Genomic DNA, 14076 nt, shown 5'->3' with positions numbered 1-14076 from the left:
CATCTCGCGACTTGTTCCTCACTGCCTAATATGCTCAGCAGAAGAAAGCTTCTCAGCCAACACCTGATATTTCATTGTGGTCTCAGTTTAGTGAGAAACTCAATCTGTTTGTAAAATATTGTACTATCAGTATGAGGACTTAATTCCATCTTATTTCTCCTGTGCTCAAAGCACGCTGGATGTCAGGGCTCCCTTACTGCTGTTGAAAAATCAGCGATCCTTTTCATTTCCCAGTGGTGCAATGCTTTGGCCAACTTTCAGTGGCCATTTCTCTCTCTTAATCTTAATTGTATCTTGCTTCCTCCCATATTGTCTCTTCTTTTTCAAACCAAGTGACTCAGAATGAGCTGATGAGTACAAACAGCAGTTTCCTCTCCTCCTTGCTCTTGCAATTTGGTTGCTGCTGTTGCTGTTGCTGCCCTCTGTTTCAGAGGCTCCAACCCATGCCTTTGCCAACATCCCATCCCAGTCACTAAATAAGTAAGAGGTTTCCAAACATTGTTGGGAATTTGAAACCTCCACGTCCACACGCTCTCTTACATGTCTGTTTCCTGTATTTTCCCTACATTATACTCAAGTCCCTGTCCATAAAGAAACCTCATTCCCAAGAATTGTTATTCTTGGCAATTTTGGATAAACCTTCTCCTTACCGACTTTGGTGTGATGGCTGGGGCAAAAGTTTACCTGTCTGTATCTGTGTTGGATTCTTCAGACAATGTGTGGATGAGGAATCATTCTGAACTTGTTCTGCTGAGGAGATGCTCACATATTGCTCATCTCTTACAAGTCTGCACCAGAATGAAGCAGATGTCTTTGGCCAGTGATAACTGCTAAGCAACATGTGAGACCATAGTTAGAAATGAGTTACAACCATGTTGAGCCTGTACAAAAGAAGCAATTGAAGGCAGTGAGATCTCAGTGAATGCCACATGGGAGACAAGTGAAGAATTGAGTTTTGCTTTGTAGAAATAAATAAACAAAAAAGGAGCCCTTCCTCAGTGCCTAGAACCATTCTGAAGTCATTGGAGTTTTGTAATCTCAGTTAGAAGAGGTTAAACAAAAAGAGTTTAATTAAAACAAACAAACAAACAAAAATCAGACCTCAAAAGGTAAGAATATTTTACTTACAATAATTTCTGTTTTAAAACAGAATGCACAAAGCAAATGTGGTCAAGGAACAGTCTGTGAGAACTGAGCTGTTTGCAGAACAAGTCACCTGGCTACTGAGATGCTGAGTTCTTAGGAGTGCAGCCTGTGTCTGGGATCTAGGAGAAAACTAGTAGAGAAGCACTAATAAAAGACAAAGAATTAACCCATGACAGCATAGAAAGCACTATAAGGAATACTGTGTGATATAGTCCTGTGTGATATAGTCCTTATAGATTAAGAATGAGATATGATAGTGGGGGAGATGTGGTGCAATGGGGCTGATAAAATAAGATTAAGATTTTACAATATTGTGTGTAAGTGCACACATTTGGTGTTCTGTGTGGGAGATTTAGTCTCTACCTGTGCTGTAGATCTTTCTATGCAAAGATACTGTCTATTTCTTAAATGTAGGCTTCCATGACTCTCCAAATGTACACAGCAAAGCCTGTGCCTATTAAATCCAAAGCAGAGGTTTGGTAAATGCCACAGCTGTGGCACTTGGATCTTCTGAGTGAATTGCAGCCATTCAGTCGGGAGGATAGGAGCTAAATGGATCTGCCAGCTGTACACACGCACGCGCACACACACACACACACACACACTTTCAGAGCTGACAAGAACATCCTCAGGATTTTACAATCTTTCAGAACTTGCATTTGTATAATCTCATCATCTGATCTTTTGGTCAAATGGCAGCTTGAAGATATTTGTATTTTGGACCCTGACGGAACACTGGCTTTCTGCTACCCACAGTATGCTCACCTCCTTTGCAGCCTCTTTGTCTGGGATGAATTGGAGACAGTGGACCCCTGGGGAGCCATTGTCACTGCTAGCACAGAACGATGGCTCTGTTGCATTTTGCACATCCTTGGGCACGATGCCAACTGCAAATGAGGAAACAGTTTTTGTCTTTCGTCTAATTCTCTTCCTCATTTGTTTCACGCATGCAGAGTCGTTTTGTTTTCTTTCAATAGCCTTGAATCATGGCACACTTAAATGTTCATCTTTTCCTGTGGGCATTTCTGTGCACGTGCAAAGATGGATGCTGATATTTAGGGAAAGCTCTTCCTCAGCTGATACTTGTTAACATGCTCTAAGACAGCTCTGATTGTCCTGGAGATGTAGATGAGAGCAATTGAGCTTAAACTGCCATTAGTGGATTTTATAGAAGCTAAAAGATGGATGTGAAGTGCTGAGCTGTAAGAAGTCCTTCTATTGTGAGTTCATCAACAACAGGGGGAATGGTGTTCAGAAACAGATGTCCACCAGTGAAAAGTAGTCAATATCCTCCTTTCATGGGGTAGAAGTAGATAGATAAACAGGGATAATATCAGGAAACAATTCACTTCAAACTACAGAAAATAGTGTTGTTATTCTGTTGCGCTTTCTTATCTCTCTTTATTGCTGTTTATGCTGTAAAACAGGAAAAAAAAAAAAAAAAGAAAGAAAGAAAAAGAATGTAGCTTGTGACTATGAGCAAGGCAATAAGTGGAGTTTCACCGAGTTTTTCAATAGCTGTTCTTGGAAAACAAATAACGTGTTCCTAAGGCATATAGAAATGTTAGGACTAGCATTTCCCTCCACCTCCATCCCCTGAGGCTTGGCAGTTGATTTCCTTTCCACCCAAGCCATTGGGATATTGGGCAAATAACTGTGCGGCTATGGCTGCCAACCCAGCTTGGATAGATGTACGTTTACTTCTGAAAGCTGAACAACTTCTTTTAATCTGAAGTTTCCCAGTACAGAAGAAGGAGAATGACATGTGGTATGCGTTGTAAGTTTTGAATGTGTTATGGCCAAAGAAAATTCCTGTACAAGGAGAATTAAGGTTAAGTTCTAGTTAGCATTGAAACTTTGATTCTGTTGTCCAAATATTTATAGAAGCCACGAAATAATGACACTCCAATGCATTGTTTGTGTTTCAGCAATTATCTTTCACTTAACACAAAGACCTGTGAAACTTTTCCAAAGAAAAAGGATGGAGAATTTTATGTCTAACTAAATATTTTTGTTCTTGCAATGTTTATTGCTATGTTGGGGTCCCAATAGCATAACTTGCCAGGTTCATTTGGTGCTCACTTGAAAATTTATGAACTGTAGTGAAATTCTAGAAGACCTTAGCAAGACCTACAGATCTTCAGTGTGACTTCCCAAGTCAATGTAAGTGTGAGCACCGTTCTTTTCTCCAGTTAATAGTGAATGAAGAGCTTCTAGTTTCTTCTTGATGAGGATTTCTCATCAAGAAGTTGAGAAATATGAAAGAAAGTTGTCTTCTGGGTGTGTGCATGCTCATTGAGAGCATGCATTTCCTTGCTTAGGGTAAAGCCTTTTTAGCTGAATTTTAAGAGACCGTTTCTTTGTCCTTGTTTCAGAAGTGACTGTTGAGTTGACTTGGAAATCATTTGTGATTTACTTATTTGTTACTTTGATATGGAGATCTGATTAAATGTGATTAATAACACTGTTAATTCATTGCTTTAGAGATTTGATTTAAATATTGATCAGGACGAGGAAAATTACATCATTTGTCCCATAGTTCTTATGGGAGTATTACTTTGGGTTTAAGCAGTAGGCCCATTGTGCTTTAATTTTGCTGATTTTCTGATGAAAATCAGCAGCTTATTTTTCTGCATTTTATTACCAGTGTAGTTTTAAAGAGAGGAGGCAGATTGGTAGCTGATCGGAAGCCTGGTTGGCCTGTCCCCAGCAGCCAAGTGCATGTCACTTCCAGGAGGCGTTTTGCTTAGAGTCAACTTCCAGCTACATCACTATGCCTTATATTTGAGAGTAATTCTGGGTGTCTTTTCTATCAAAGCAGCTCATTGCCCACATGTTAAATAGACTTTAAGAAAGTGTTACTTTTCATAAGCTTCCATAAATAATGAAGCTGTCTTTACATTTTCTGGTTGCACGTGAAGAACAGAGGGGTTGTTGTAGGAAAGTGAGCATTGTGCTGATGGGTTGATGGTTAATCTAGATAATCTTAGAGGTCTTTTCCAACCTCAATAGTTCTATGAATCTGTGAATTTAGGAAACATTTCTCCTCAGAGTGGTGATGCAGTGGCAAAGGCTGCCTAGGGAGGTGGTGGAATCACCATCCCTGGAGGTGTTCGAGAACTGTGGAGATGTGGAACTGTGGGACATGGGTTAGTGAACATGGGTTAGTAGTGGTGATGGGTTAATGCTCGTATTAGATGGTCTTAGAGGTCTTTTTCAACTTCAGTGATTCTTTGATTCTATCATTCTAAAAGTCTGTGTTACTCAGGGGAAAGCCACTTGTTGAGACCATTGTGTTCTGATCAGACCCTACAGCCTCCTGTTGGCTGATGTTTCTTCAGTTACTGTTGGAATGACTGAAGAACTACAAACAATAATTGTTCAATTAAGACTTTCTTGGATTACAAATACCTGCCTGCTGGAGCTGCAGCACTTCAGAAAACAATTTGTAGCATTGTGAGGTTCCTAAGTCCAGTCATTCACAGGCTCTGCCTGACTTGAAAAGAAGTGATGTTGATGTGTTTAGGATTCTGAACTCAAAGTGACAAAAATAACTGATCCCATTTACATCTGTACCACATACATTACGGAGGGAAAGGTCAGTACCAGTGATGCCAACAGGCAGTGGTTCCTCAGGCCTGAGCAAGGTACTTTCCCTGGCTCTTCCAAGGGAGCTGGCTGTGATTTGGGCTCTCTAAGCAGTGCAGTGATTATGCTGACACTTCCCTAACATTGGTTTTACAGTAACGGATGTTAATGCTGAATATAGTCTGCATTGTTCTGATAATGACATCAGGATAAAACATGATGCAAATGTGTTAGTGTAGCCAGAGGGAGCTGGAATTATTTCCTGTCTATCAGGAGCACATTATTCAAATAAAGCTGCTCAGTTCCAGGTCTGGTAGAAGTAGCTGAGCAAGCTGGATTTATTCATCTGTCTGCTCATAGCAGTAGGAGCTTTGAGACTAAGGCTGCACAGTGCAAATCAGATGCTAATTTTCTTTCTTTAGATGGGAAAAATCCATACCTCTTTCAGAGTTATTCCACACTTTAACCTTGGATTTAGCACTTGTGTCAGTATGGGCATGTTTCTTTCTTTCATCATTTGGGGAGAGGAGGGATCCCTTGCCCTGTGTCTGATTCATGAGTAAATGCAGTGTTTCTAATTGTTCTTCTGAAATGAGATTTTCTGTTTGAATGCATGGCTGCAGTTAGAACACTTCAAAGCCTCTGAATGAGGCAGCTGGGATTAACCACCCTGTCAGTGACCACATAACCGACAGAAAAAGGGCATTCATTCATCCCAGGGCAAACCAGAGAACCCCAGTTATTGGCAGGATCAGTTCTCTATTTTTAATGCCAGCTTTATGGAACACTGGAATTGTGTGTTTTTTAAATGAAAAAAATCATATTCTTCAAGGAAACTTTTTTGTTTTTCCTTTCCCCATCAAAATTCATCTTAATATTATTGTTCAGTCACATAGCATTGTTGATTATTCAGATTTATTGAAAAAGCAATTTATGTCAGAGAAACTAGGAAAATTCAAATGTTGCATTTGTGAGCACTGGAAACGAATACAGAGGAAGAGAGATGCAAGTGAGGCAGCAGATGTGCATTTGGGCTCTATTTCTCCTCTTCAGAGTGCATCTGGGGAACGTGGATTCTCTGGGTGAATCATACACTGCTCCAGGACAGCTCTGTGGCATGCTGAACTTCTGTGTCCCGTGCTCAGCGTGGCATAGGATAGAATTCTTGGTTATAGGCATGAAATCACAGTGTTTATCTCATAGTCAGTACGTATTTTACTCTGTATTCTTCAGTGAACAAAGGATACCAGCAGACCTCAAATGGCTGTAATGGAACTCTGTCTGGTAATGCCTACGTATATGGGCAAGGTTACAGGTCTGTGGTGCTATCTTCTATGCAAGCACAACAGGTTTGTAATAACTTGGGTGTTTTTTTTTTTTGTTTTTGTGAAAATAATTTGTTTTCTGGGGACTAACACTAGAATGCTAGAATCACAGGAATAGCACTTCTCGTTCCCAGAAATACAGAACTGGTAAACTCTTCTCAGCTATTGAATACTGTAGTCTAAAATGACAAGAATTCATATTTTAAAATGGAACTGACTGTGTTTCCTCAATATTCTGATGTTTTACAGCTTGGGTTTCTGTCTTCCTTCCCAACCCCCTTCCCTTCTGCACAACAGGGATTTGGGAAACAAGTGGATGTGTCATACATTGCCAAGCATTACAACATGAGCAAAAGCAAAGTTGACAACCAGTTCTACAGCGTGGAAGTGGGTGACTCGACCTTCACTGTTCTCAAGCGCTACCAGAACTTGAAACCAATTGGCTCTGGGGCTCAGGGAATAGTTTGGTGAGTATCAGCACTTTCTCTTTGCTTTTCAGTAGGATTTGCTTTTTGCATTTCTTCACAGTTTGCTAGTCACAGACATTGTTTGCAATTGCAAAAATGAGCATTGGGCAACAAACATCCTGAGGCAAAAGAAGCCTGATAAATTCTGCTGCTGGTGAGGATGTTAGCATGGGGTTTGTTTCTCCACATAGCAAAACGCAACTAGCAAGGGAGAAAGAGGAAGAACCTGACTGCACTTGACAACTGTGATGCTATTTCCAGAGGCAGTGCAAATTACATCCTGGGTAAACCCTGTAATTTCAGTATTCATGCAGTAAAAATCAGGGAGCACTGTGTAGGAACTGGTCATGTCCAGAGCATTCTGCAGCACCTGCACCGGAAACCTTTTGCAGCAAGGTAGCTGCTAATAGGTTCTCAAACAGGAAAGGGCTAAATATAGCTTAAAATGGGTCAACTAAAAGCAGCAAAAATAAAATAAAAATGAAGTCTTTTTCTTTTTTTTTTTTTAAAAAAGGCAGTTAAGCTAAGTAAGATCTGTAACATAACGTGAATTTGTCTTTTATACTAATAGTTGACAGGAGATGTTAGAAATTCCTTAGGACAGAAAGTCAAATGAGAAAACAAGAAAGCTGATGTGGAAAGTACTACAGATTTCCCTAAATGGCTGAGCAATACTTTGAGGCCACAAAAGGCTGTACAGTTTCATAGGACAGATGGAGAAGTGTTATGTGACTGATAGGGCAGATGATCATTTTTGTTTAGCATGTGTCATGTTGCAGTCTACCTGTTGTGAGCCATAATTTACCAGAAAGATACGAACAAGCTAAGAGCAGCACATTAAGAACCAATGGTAATTTGGTGGGAACTGCTAGCTTGCTGGGTGCAATGAGGACTTACCCAGCTGTTGGAGACTGCTTTAGTATATGTCAGGAGTTGTTATTTATCGAGTGAAAAAGGTAGATTATTACTGCTAAATGCCAACTCCACATTCAGGACAAAGCTGCTACCAGCAGTGGCAGCAGATGTCCAGCTTCTGGACTTGTCCAAATCTTCAAAGCTCATAAGAAGCTTTGCTTGCACTGGGAGAGTTGATTACTGAGAATGGTTTTCTGCCTTGCCTGGCACTTGATCACAGAATAACAGTGCCCACATCCTCAGAAACAGGAACCTTTTTTTGAAGTAGTTTGTCAATAATTTGGTATCAAACCCTTCAGTACCAATTAGGTACACAATACACATTTATCTTCTGTGTCAGGGACTGCCTCAGTACTCACTTCAGGACCAGATTCCATCTGCTAGCAGCAGCATTGCTTTCACTAACCTGGAGGTGCCTCCAGCTTGTCTTACATGATTCTATAGGTAGATTTCAGCAAGGGAATTTGCATGAACAGTAAAACCTCTCATGGAACAGAAGTGGGCATAGGAAGAGGGAATGTGGCTCTTAAAGAAGCAGGGACTTGGTCTTAATTCGTTATCCTGAAATTTACATTGAGGACAAAATCATTTTCCTGTTGTGGAAACATTACAGTAAAGGTATGGAGTTCTTCAGGAGCTGATAATTTACTAAAGATCTGTGAAAAAGAGCAAGCCGTGTGATGTGTTTGTTATAAATGTCACTGTGCCCATGTGGAATAACTAAAAACTTGGTGAGCAAGTGTGGCTTTGGACATACTGTGCTTGGTATCTTGCGAAACTGGTGTGGGAACTTTCACTGGGATTTGTGTTAGTCATGTTCACAAAATGGTTTTTGCCAGAAGGAGAAAAGAAAACAGCTTGGATTCTGAGCAGAAATATTCCTACTATTGATGACAGTACAGACTAGTGACTGTAAATCTCCCAGATGTCTGTGAGGAAGAGTGGTGTGCTTTTGTAAAATTGTTGTGGTATTGTACATGTGATGACAATGAGACTTGGATGAAGCAGAGTTTATTGGACTAAGCGTTGTCAAAGTACTTCGACTTTTGTCCATAAGTTTTAGGTCTGCAGTAGAAACGAAAAAACTTCAAAGATAAAATGAGTTGAGTATGTTTTTCTGGTTTTAATTATGTCCTATCTTAGTGACTGACTGAGAGAACAGGGAACTGATACCTCTCTGCAGTGCTGGAAGGAAGGAGAGGTGGCAAGTGCCTTATTTTAAGGGAGAGCAAGAGACAGATCACTTTGTGCCTGTGGATATGGACACTTAGACAAAGGAGAGGTATTCTCATGTTGCATAAAATCATCGGAAATATACTGATGTTGGAGTGAGTGTATTTTCATGTATATGTCATGTATTTTCATTTGAAGGAATGCTGTTTGTCTGGATGCAAGTTATATGTAGAATATCTGCAATGGCTTTCAGTTGACCATTTTGATACTATGATATTTTTCACACTGCCTCTGGTTTGTAGAAAAGTTATGCTGTACTAGAATATTTCAAAAAAAATTTGAATGAACTGCGAGGGTTCTTGAATTTATGGTGGAATCAAGGAGAAGCCTTGGTTTTCTAACAGATATTACTTACACACTTGAGGATGCAAGCAATTAAGAACATAGTGGTTGCTTGTGAAGAAACTTGGTCTGGTTAGGACCACATGGGCGCTTATAGCTGTTTCTATTATCACAAGTCAGTGTTGTCTGGGTAAGGTGAGCCAGATGATGTCTTTCAGTTGAGATCCGGGAAGTTTTATTTTTGCATTTTAGTGAAGAGTGAAAATAGGCTTTTGTGCTGCAGATTGTTGGAATACAGTGTAGTGCAGGGTCAGCTGGAACATGGTTTATTCTTCCTAGGTTGTGTGAGAAGTTTGTGTGTCTTGGAAAAATGCTTTTGAGGAAGGTGCATGGGAGCAGGAAGGATGCTTTGAGGATGGTTTTGAAGAGATCAGGTAGCTCTTCAGATCACAAGCAGCCTAATAATATCCTAGAAGCAGTAAACTGAATCACAGTATTATAGAATTGTTTGAGTTGGAGGGGACCCTTAGAGGCCATTTAGTCCAACTCCCCTGCAATAAACAGGAATGCCTATAGCTCAATCAGGTTGCTCAGAGCCCAGTTCACCCTGACCTTGAATGTCATCAGGTATGGGGCTTCCATCATCTCTCTGAACAACCTGTGTGAGTGCCTCACCACGCGTAATGTAAAAAACTTCTTCCTTACATCCAATGTAAATACTTCTCCCTTTTAGTGTGAAACCACTATCCCTTATCCTTTCACAACAGTCTCTGTTAAAGAGTCTGTCCCCTTTTTCTTATAGCCCCCATTTAGATATTGAAAGGCAACTATCAGGTCTACCCAGAGCTTTCTCCAGGCTGAACAGCCCCAGCTCTCTCAGCCTGTCCTCTTAGGAGAAGTGTTCCATCCCTTGGATCATTTTTGTCACCCTCCTCTGGATACTCTCTAACAGATCCATGTCTCTCCTGTACTGAAGACAACAGATATGGACACAGTACTCCGGATGAGGCCTCACTGCAACACAGATCTGTGATTTTCCTGGAAGAAAGAGTATATGTTATTCAGAGGAAAAATTAAGTGAGCAGTATATTCAGATATACCTAGAGTCAACCTGCCCTGAAGGGAGTGGTGGTGTAATATCGCCAGTTTGCAGTGTTTTGTGTCAGAATGTTGTTTTTATACTAGGAAAAGATTTTCAGAAAAGTTTCACAATTTGTGTCAGTGCATGCTGGTAGTTCTGTCTAACTGGCAGTTCATTCTGGGGGGGCTAATATAGGAGTTATAAATATAAGTGATTAAAAGTGTTACTACTGCAGGGGAAGAACAATTTTGAAGTATCTGTTCAAAAAGCCTCTTGGACATTAACCTAGAGTGTTCTTTTCTTTCTAATGTATGTATGTAGACAAGTGATTGCTTGCTCTTTCAAATGCCTGAACTCTCACACAAAATCACTGGTAAACAGTGATCCAAATTATGGTTATCTGTATAAATTCATGAGCCTGAAATGAGTTTGTTTTTTTTCTTTTTTTCTTTTTTTTTTTTTAATGGAGCCAACAAAGACTCATGAAGTAGCTGTAATTAGTGATGAGTCTTGATAAATTTATTTCCACATCTGGCTAAAATTTTTCTCTGCTAAATTGTTTTGTTTCACATTACTTAAAAGACAGTTTTAACACTCACTTTTACCTTAAAAAATTTGTCATAAACAATTGTTGGGGAAGAGTTTATTTATTGTGTTTTCCTTTTGCGCAGCTGCCAGAGATATGATGGTAATCTTGGAAAAAAATTTTGAGCTTATTATGAAAGAACGTTTTATAGCAGGACCCAGGGTTGAATTCTGGTCCTTGTTATCAAAATAAATCAGCTGTATAAATTCATAAATAATTTTGTAGGTGAGCAGAGTATTTTAATACAGTTCATAGTGAAAGGAGCCCAGACTTTGTGATGTGTGTCCTGCCCCTTATTGGAGATCTTGGCCTTGCCTTTCACAATCAGCTTTCTGAGAGTAGTTCTCAGGCACTCATTACTCTCTCTCTTACTCCTGCTCCCCTAAGTCACTTGTTCAGACAACCACACTTATGCCCATGATGGAAGATTTTCTTAGGAAGGCTGGTAGGTTATTGGTGCTAACCTTGGTGTTCCAAAGGAAGGACTTCCTCTACAAGCACCAGAGAGAAGGCCCACATGTGGGACCTGTGATTTCATTGTGCTAAGATGCAGCACTAGCTGTTGGTGAACAAAAGCTTCTCTCTGGTGAGTAGGAAAAGGCATCAGTGTTATTAATTGACTACGTGCAATTAATTCCCATTTTCACGTCTTGAGGTAGTTGGACACTTTCCATTTGATGGAAGGCATGGGGGGAACTGCAGTTGAGATCGCAGTATCTCAGAGTAAACGCCACTGTACAAAGGATTATTGGGGTTGTTTTCTCTTTCTCTGTAGTTGAGGAAGCAGCTGTTGCATTACATGGTGGACCGGGAATGGATTGTTTCCAAGGACTTGCAAAGATGTTGCAGATTTTAAATCGGTGCTTTTGTATCTCCTGCTTTGACTGAGAGAGAAAGATTCAGAAATAAGTGAACAAACACAACAGAAGCTGCAGATTGGATGCAAGGAAGATGTTTTTTACACAAAGGGTGGTAAAGCACTGGCACAGTTGACCAGAGAGGTGTTGGGTGCCTGTCCTTGGAGACACTCAAGGTCAGGCTGGATGGGGCTCTGAGCAACACGATCTACCTGCAGATGTTCTTGTTTACTGCAGAGGAGTTGAGTTAGATGATCCTTAAGGGTCCCTTCCAACTCAAGTGATTCTCTGGTTCTATGATTGTCTTTTTTAAAGATGCTGGGTGATTAAGTAGTGTGAATTAGCTCAGACATTTGTCTGCTGAGATGTATTTTCAATAAATGTCCTTAAATGATGGATGTAGAACAGTTAGCTATTGAAAGATATTGTTTTAAAACAACTCCTCTGACTTTTTGTTTCCATAAAGCATAATACTTTATGAATAGAATAAGGATATTTTTGTCTTTGCTTTTATGGTGTCCCACTGTGATCAACCCAAAAGAGAACGGAAGCTACAAATCCACCATCATGTCTCATATTTCTCACTATCTCTGTTAATCAATTGTTCCTTTTTGGGTATATATTTGGTATGCTTCTGACGTAGGAGTAGTGTTACTGGCAATAACAAAGTGGAGAAGGAGAAAATGTTTCAACTCTCATGCAACTTTTTCTGGTGTGCTTATAAATTTTTGTTGCTTTTGTAACTCAGCTTCTGATACTTGTATGCTTTCTGGTTTGTACATAGTCAGTGGGATAATGTGAGTGAATACCTACAAGGATTAATAGGAAAAAATATATGATTTTGAAGAGTTGCTCTGGTGCTTCAGGTTTCATTGCTGGAACAACAAGAAGTGATTTGAAGAAGTTACCTTGTGGGGAATGCACTGCTGCTTTTCTTGGTGCAGCAAAAACATTTAGTAAACCTTTCCACATTCTTGGGAAAAGGAATAATCAGGAATGGGATCTGAGGACTGTTTTAGTCAGAGAATATTTCTAATTTGCATTTATAAAATGCAGAAGCTGGAATTTGTGTCGTCATATTTGGGCAACCAAAATAAGTGGTTCTAACTCATTAGAGGTGAAAATTATCAAAATACGTGAAGGTTGTGCAAAATATTTTAAAACTTAGAAGGAGAATTTGAAAAGCCCATTTTTAAGAGACTATTTTGCAAACCCAAGTTGAATTTTGTCACATACTCAATTTTTTTTAACTAAGCATACACAACAATTTATTTTCTTTATGAAAAGGAAATGAGAGAGAAATTTTGAGAAATAGTCCTGTTTCCAGGCATGTAATTGGAACTGGACGATATGGTCTAAAGGAATGATTAAATAATTTGGTTCCATTAGAAAACATGATAAGGAAAAGACTAAATGAATTCTAAATAGAAGCGGAGAATTGCTCATTGAGACACTTGGTGAACATGTCCTTGATCATGATTGGAGCTGCAGAAGCCTCTCTGCTGTACCCAGTACACCGAGCTGCTTTGCTGTCTCTCCTCCAATTCTCACTGTACTTTTACTTAGAGTTAATTAATCTTTTATTTCTACCCCCTAAAAATAAAGGTTAGATTCCTAAGAAACTGGATGTCAGAAGTAGGGGTGCATGCTCTTCCCTGCTGATGTGTTTCATTGGCTTCTTTCCTCTCACTAAACAATCTCACCTTGTCCCAGCATTTTCCTCAAGTTAAGGAAAAATAGAAATAGCAGACTTGAGGCTCAGGGATTTGCCATAGGAAATGAAGGATCTCCTTTAAGATGTATAACCCCTGTGTTTGTCATGATTGCAGTGCTGCATACGATGCCATCCTTGATAGAAATGTGGCCATTAAGAAGCTCAGCAGACCATTCCAGAACCAAACCCACGCCAAGCGTGCTTATAGAGAGCTGGTCCTCATGAAGTGTGTGAATCACAAAAATGTAAGTTTTATGCAGGGAGTCAGATTGGTGTTTTGGTTTGTTCAGAAGAAAACTCTTCTTTTGGGGGTCTTTTTTAATTTAAAATTTAAAGAGAGAGAAATGAAAAGTAAACTGATCAAGGCTGCTTTTTCTCTGATGATGCATGGCCACATAGGTGAGTGGTTTTCTTTCATGTGCATCTGTGAAGACTCTGCCAAATGGGAGCCCTGATAGGAGCGTAGGGATGATGGAAGGAGAGAGAGCAGAGCATGTTTTTCTGTACTGTTTCTCTGGAAATAGGGAAGTGTTGGTTGGCATTCTGGCTCGAACCTCTTGTCATTGAGTAGGAGACTCAAAGAGGGGTCTCTTGAGTTGGGGTAACCAACTCCTTGATCAGGACTTCACTTGTCACTTTAGCACCCTCTCCACCATCTCTAGGCATTGACATATTCTTCTGCTTTCAGTGTGTCCGTGTGGGCTGTCCTGCCTCTTCCCTGGTGACATGGGTTGAAGCTGCCCTCAGTCAAACCAACCTAGAGGCCTTTGGAAGGACTGTGGTCCTTCCTGTAAGCAGGGTGATGTTGCATTCTCACTCTGTGATTTCAATATACTGGAGGAGAAAGAAGAGTTGCAGGGAAACAGTGTTCATTTGAAATGT

The 14076-nt window shown here is 40.0% G+C and overlaps 1 protein-coding gene across 6 annotated transcripts in view; it reads left to right on the top strand.

Annotated features, from left to right (window-relative positions):
• MAPK10 (mitogen-activated protein kinase 10) overlaps window positions 1–14076 on the top strand; it is a 110553-nt gene that overhangs the window by 73163 nt on the left and 23314 nt on the right. For 5 of the 6 annotated variants that reach the window (XM_090138983.1, XM_090138981.1, XM_090138982.1 and 2 more), the window contains 2 exons: window positions 6309–6526; window positions 13310–13439. In XM_090138983.1, the coding sequence (XP_089995109.1) occupies window positions 6309–6526; window positions 13310–13439 (348 nt within the window). The remainder of the gene's footprint in view (window positions 1–6308; window positions 6527–13309; window positions 13440–14076) is intronic. The other variant, XM_090138985.1, reaches the window with a different exon arrangement.

The sequence above is a fragment of the Phasianus colchicus genome, chromosome 4, assembly GCF_987193195.1.
Source record: "Phasianus colchicus chromosome 4, bPhaCol1.hap1.1, whole genome shotgun sequence".
NCBI classification, from domain to species: domain Eukaryota; kingdom Metazoa; phylum Chordata; class Aves; order Galliformes; family Phasianidae; genus Phasianus; species Phasianus colchicus.
Note: the sequence above shows the minus strand (reverse complement) of the source record. Positions and strands in the feature narration are given on the sequence as shown.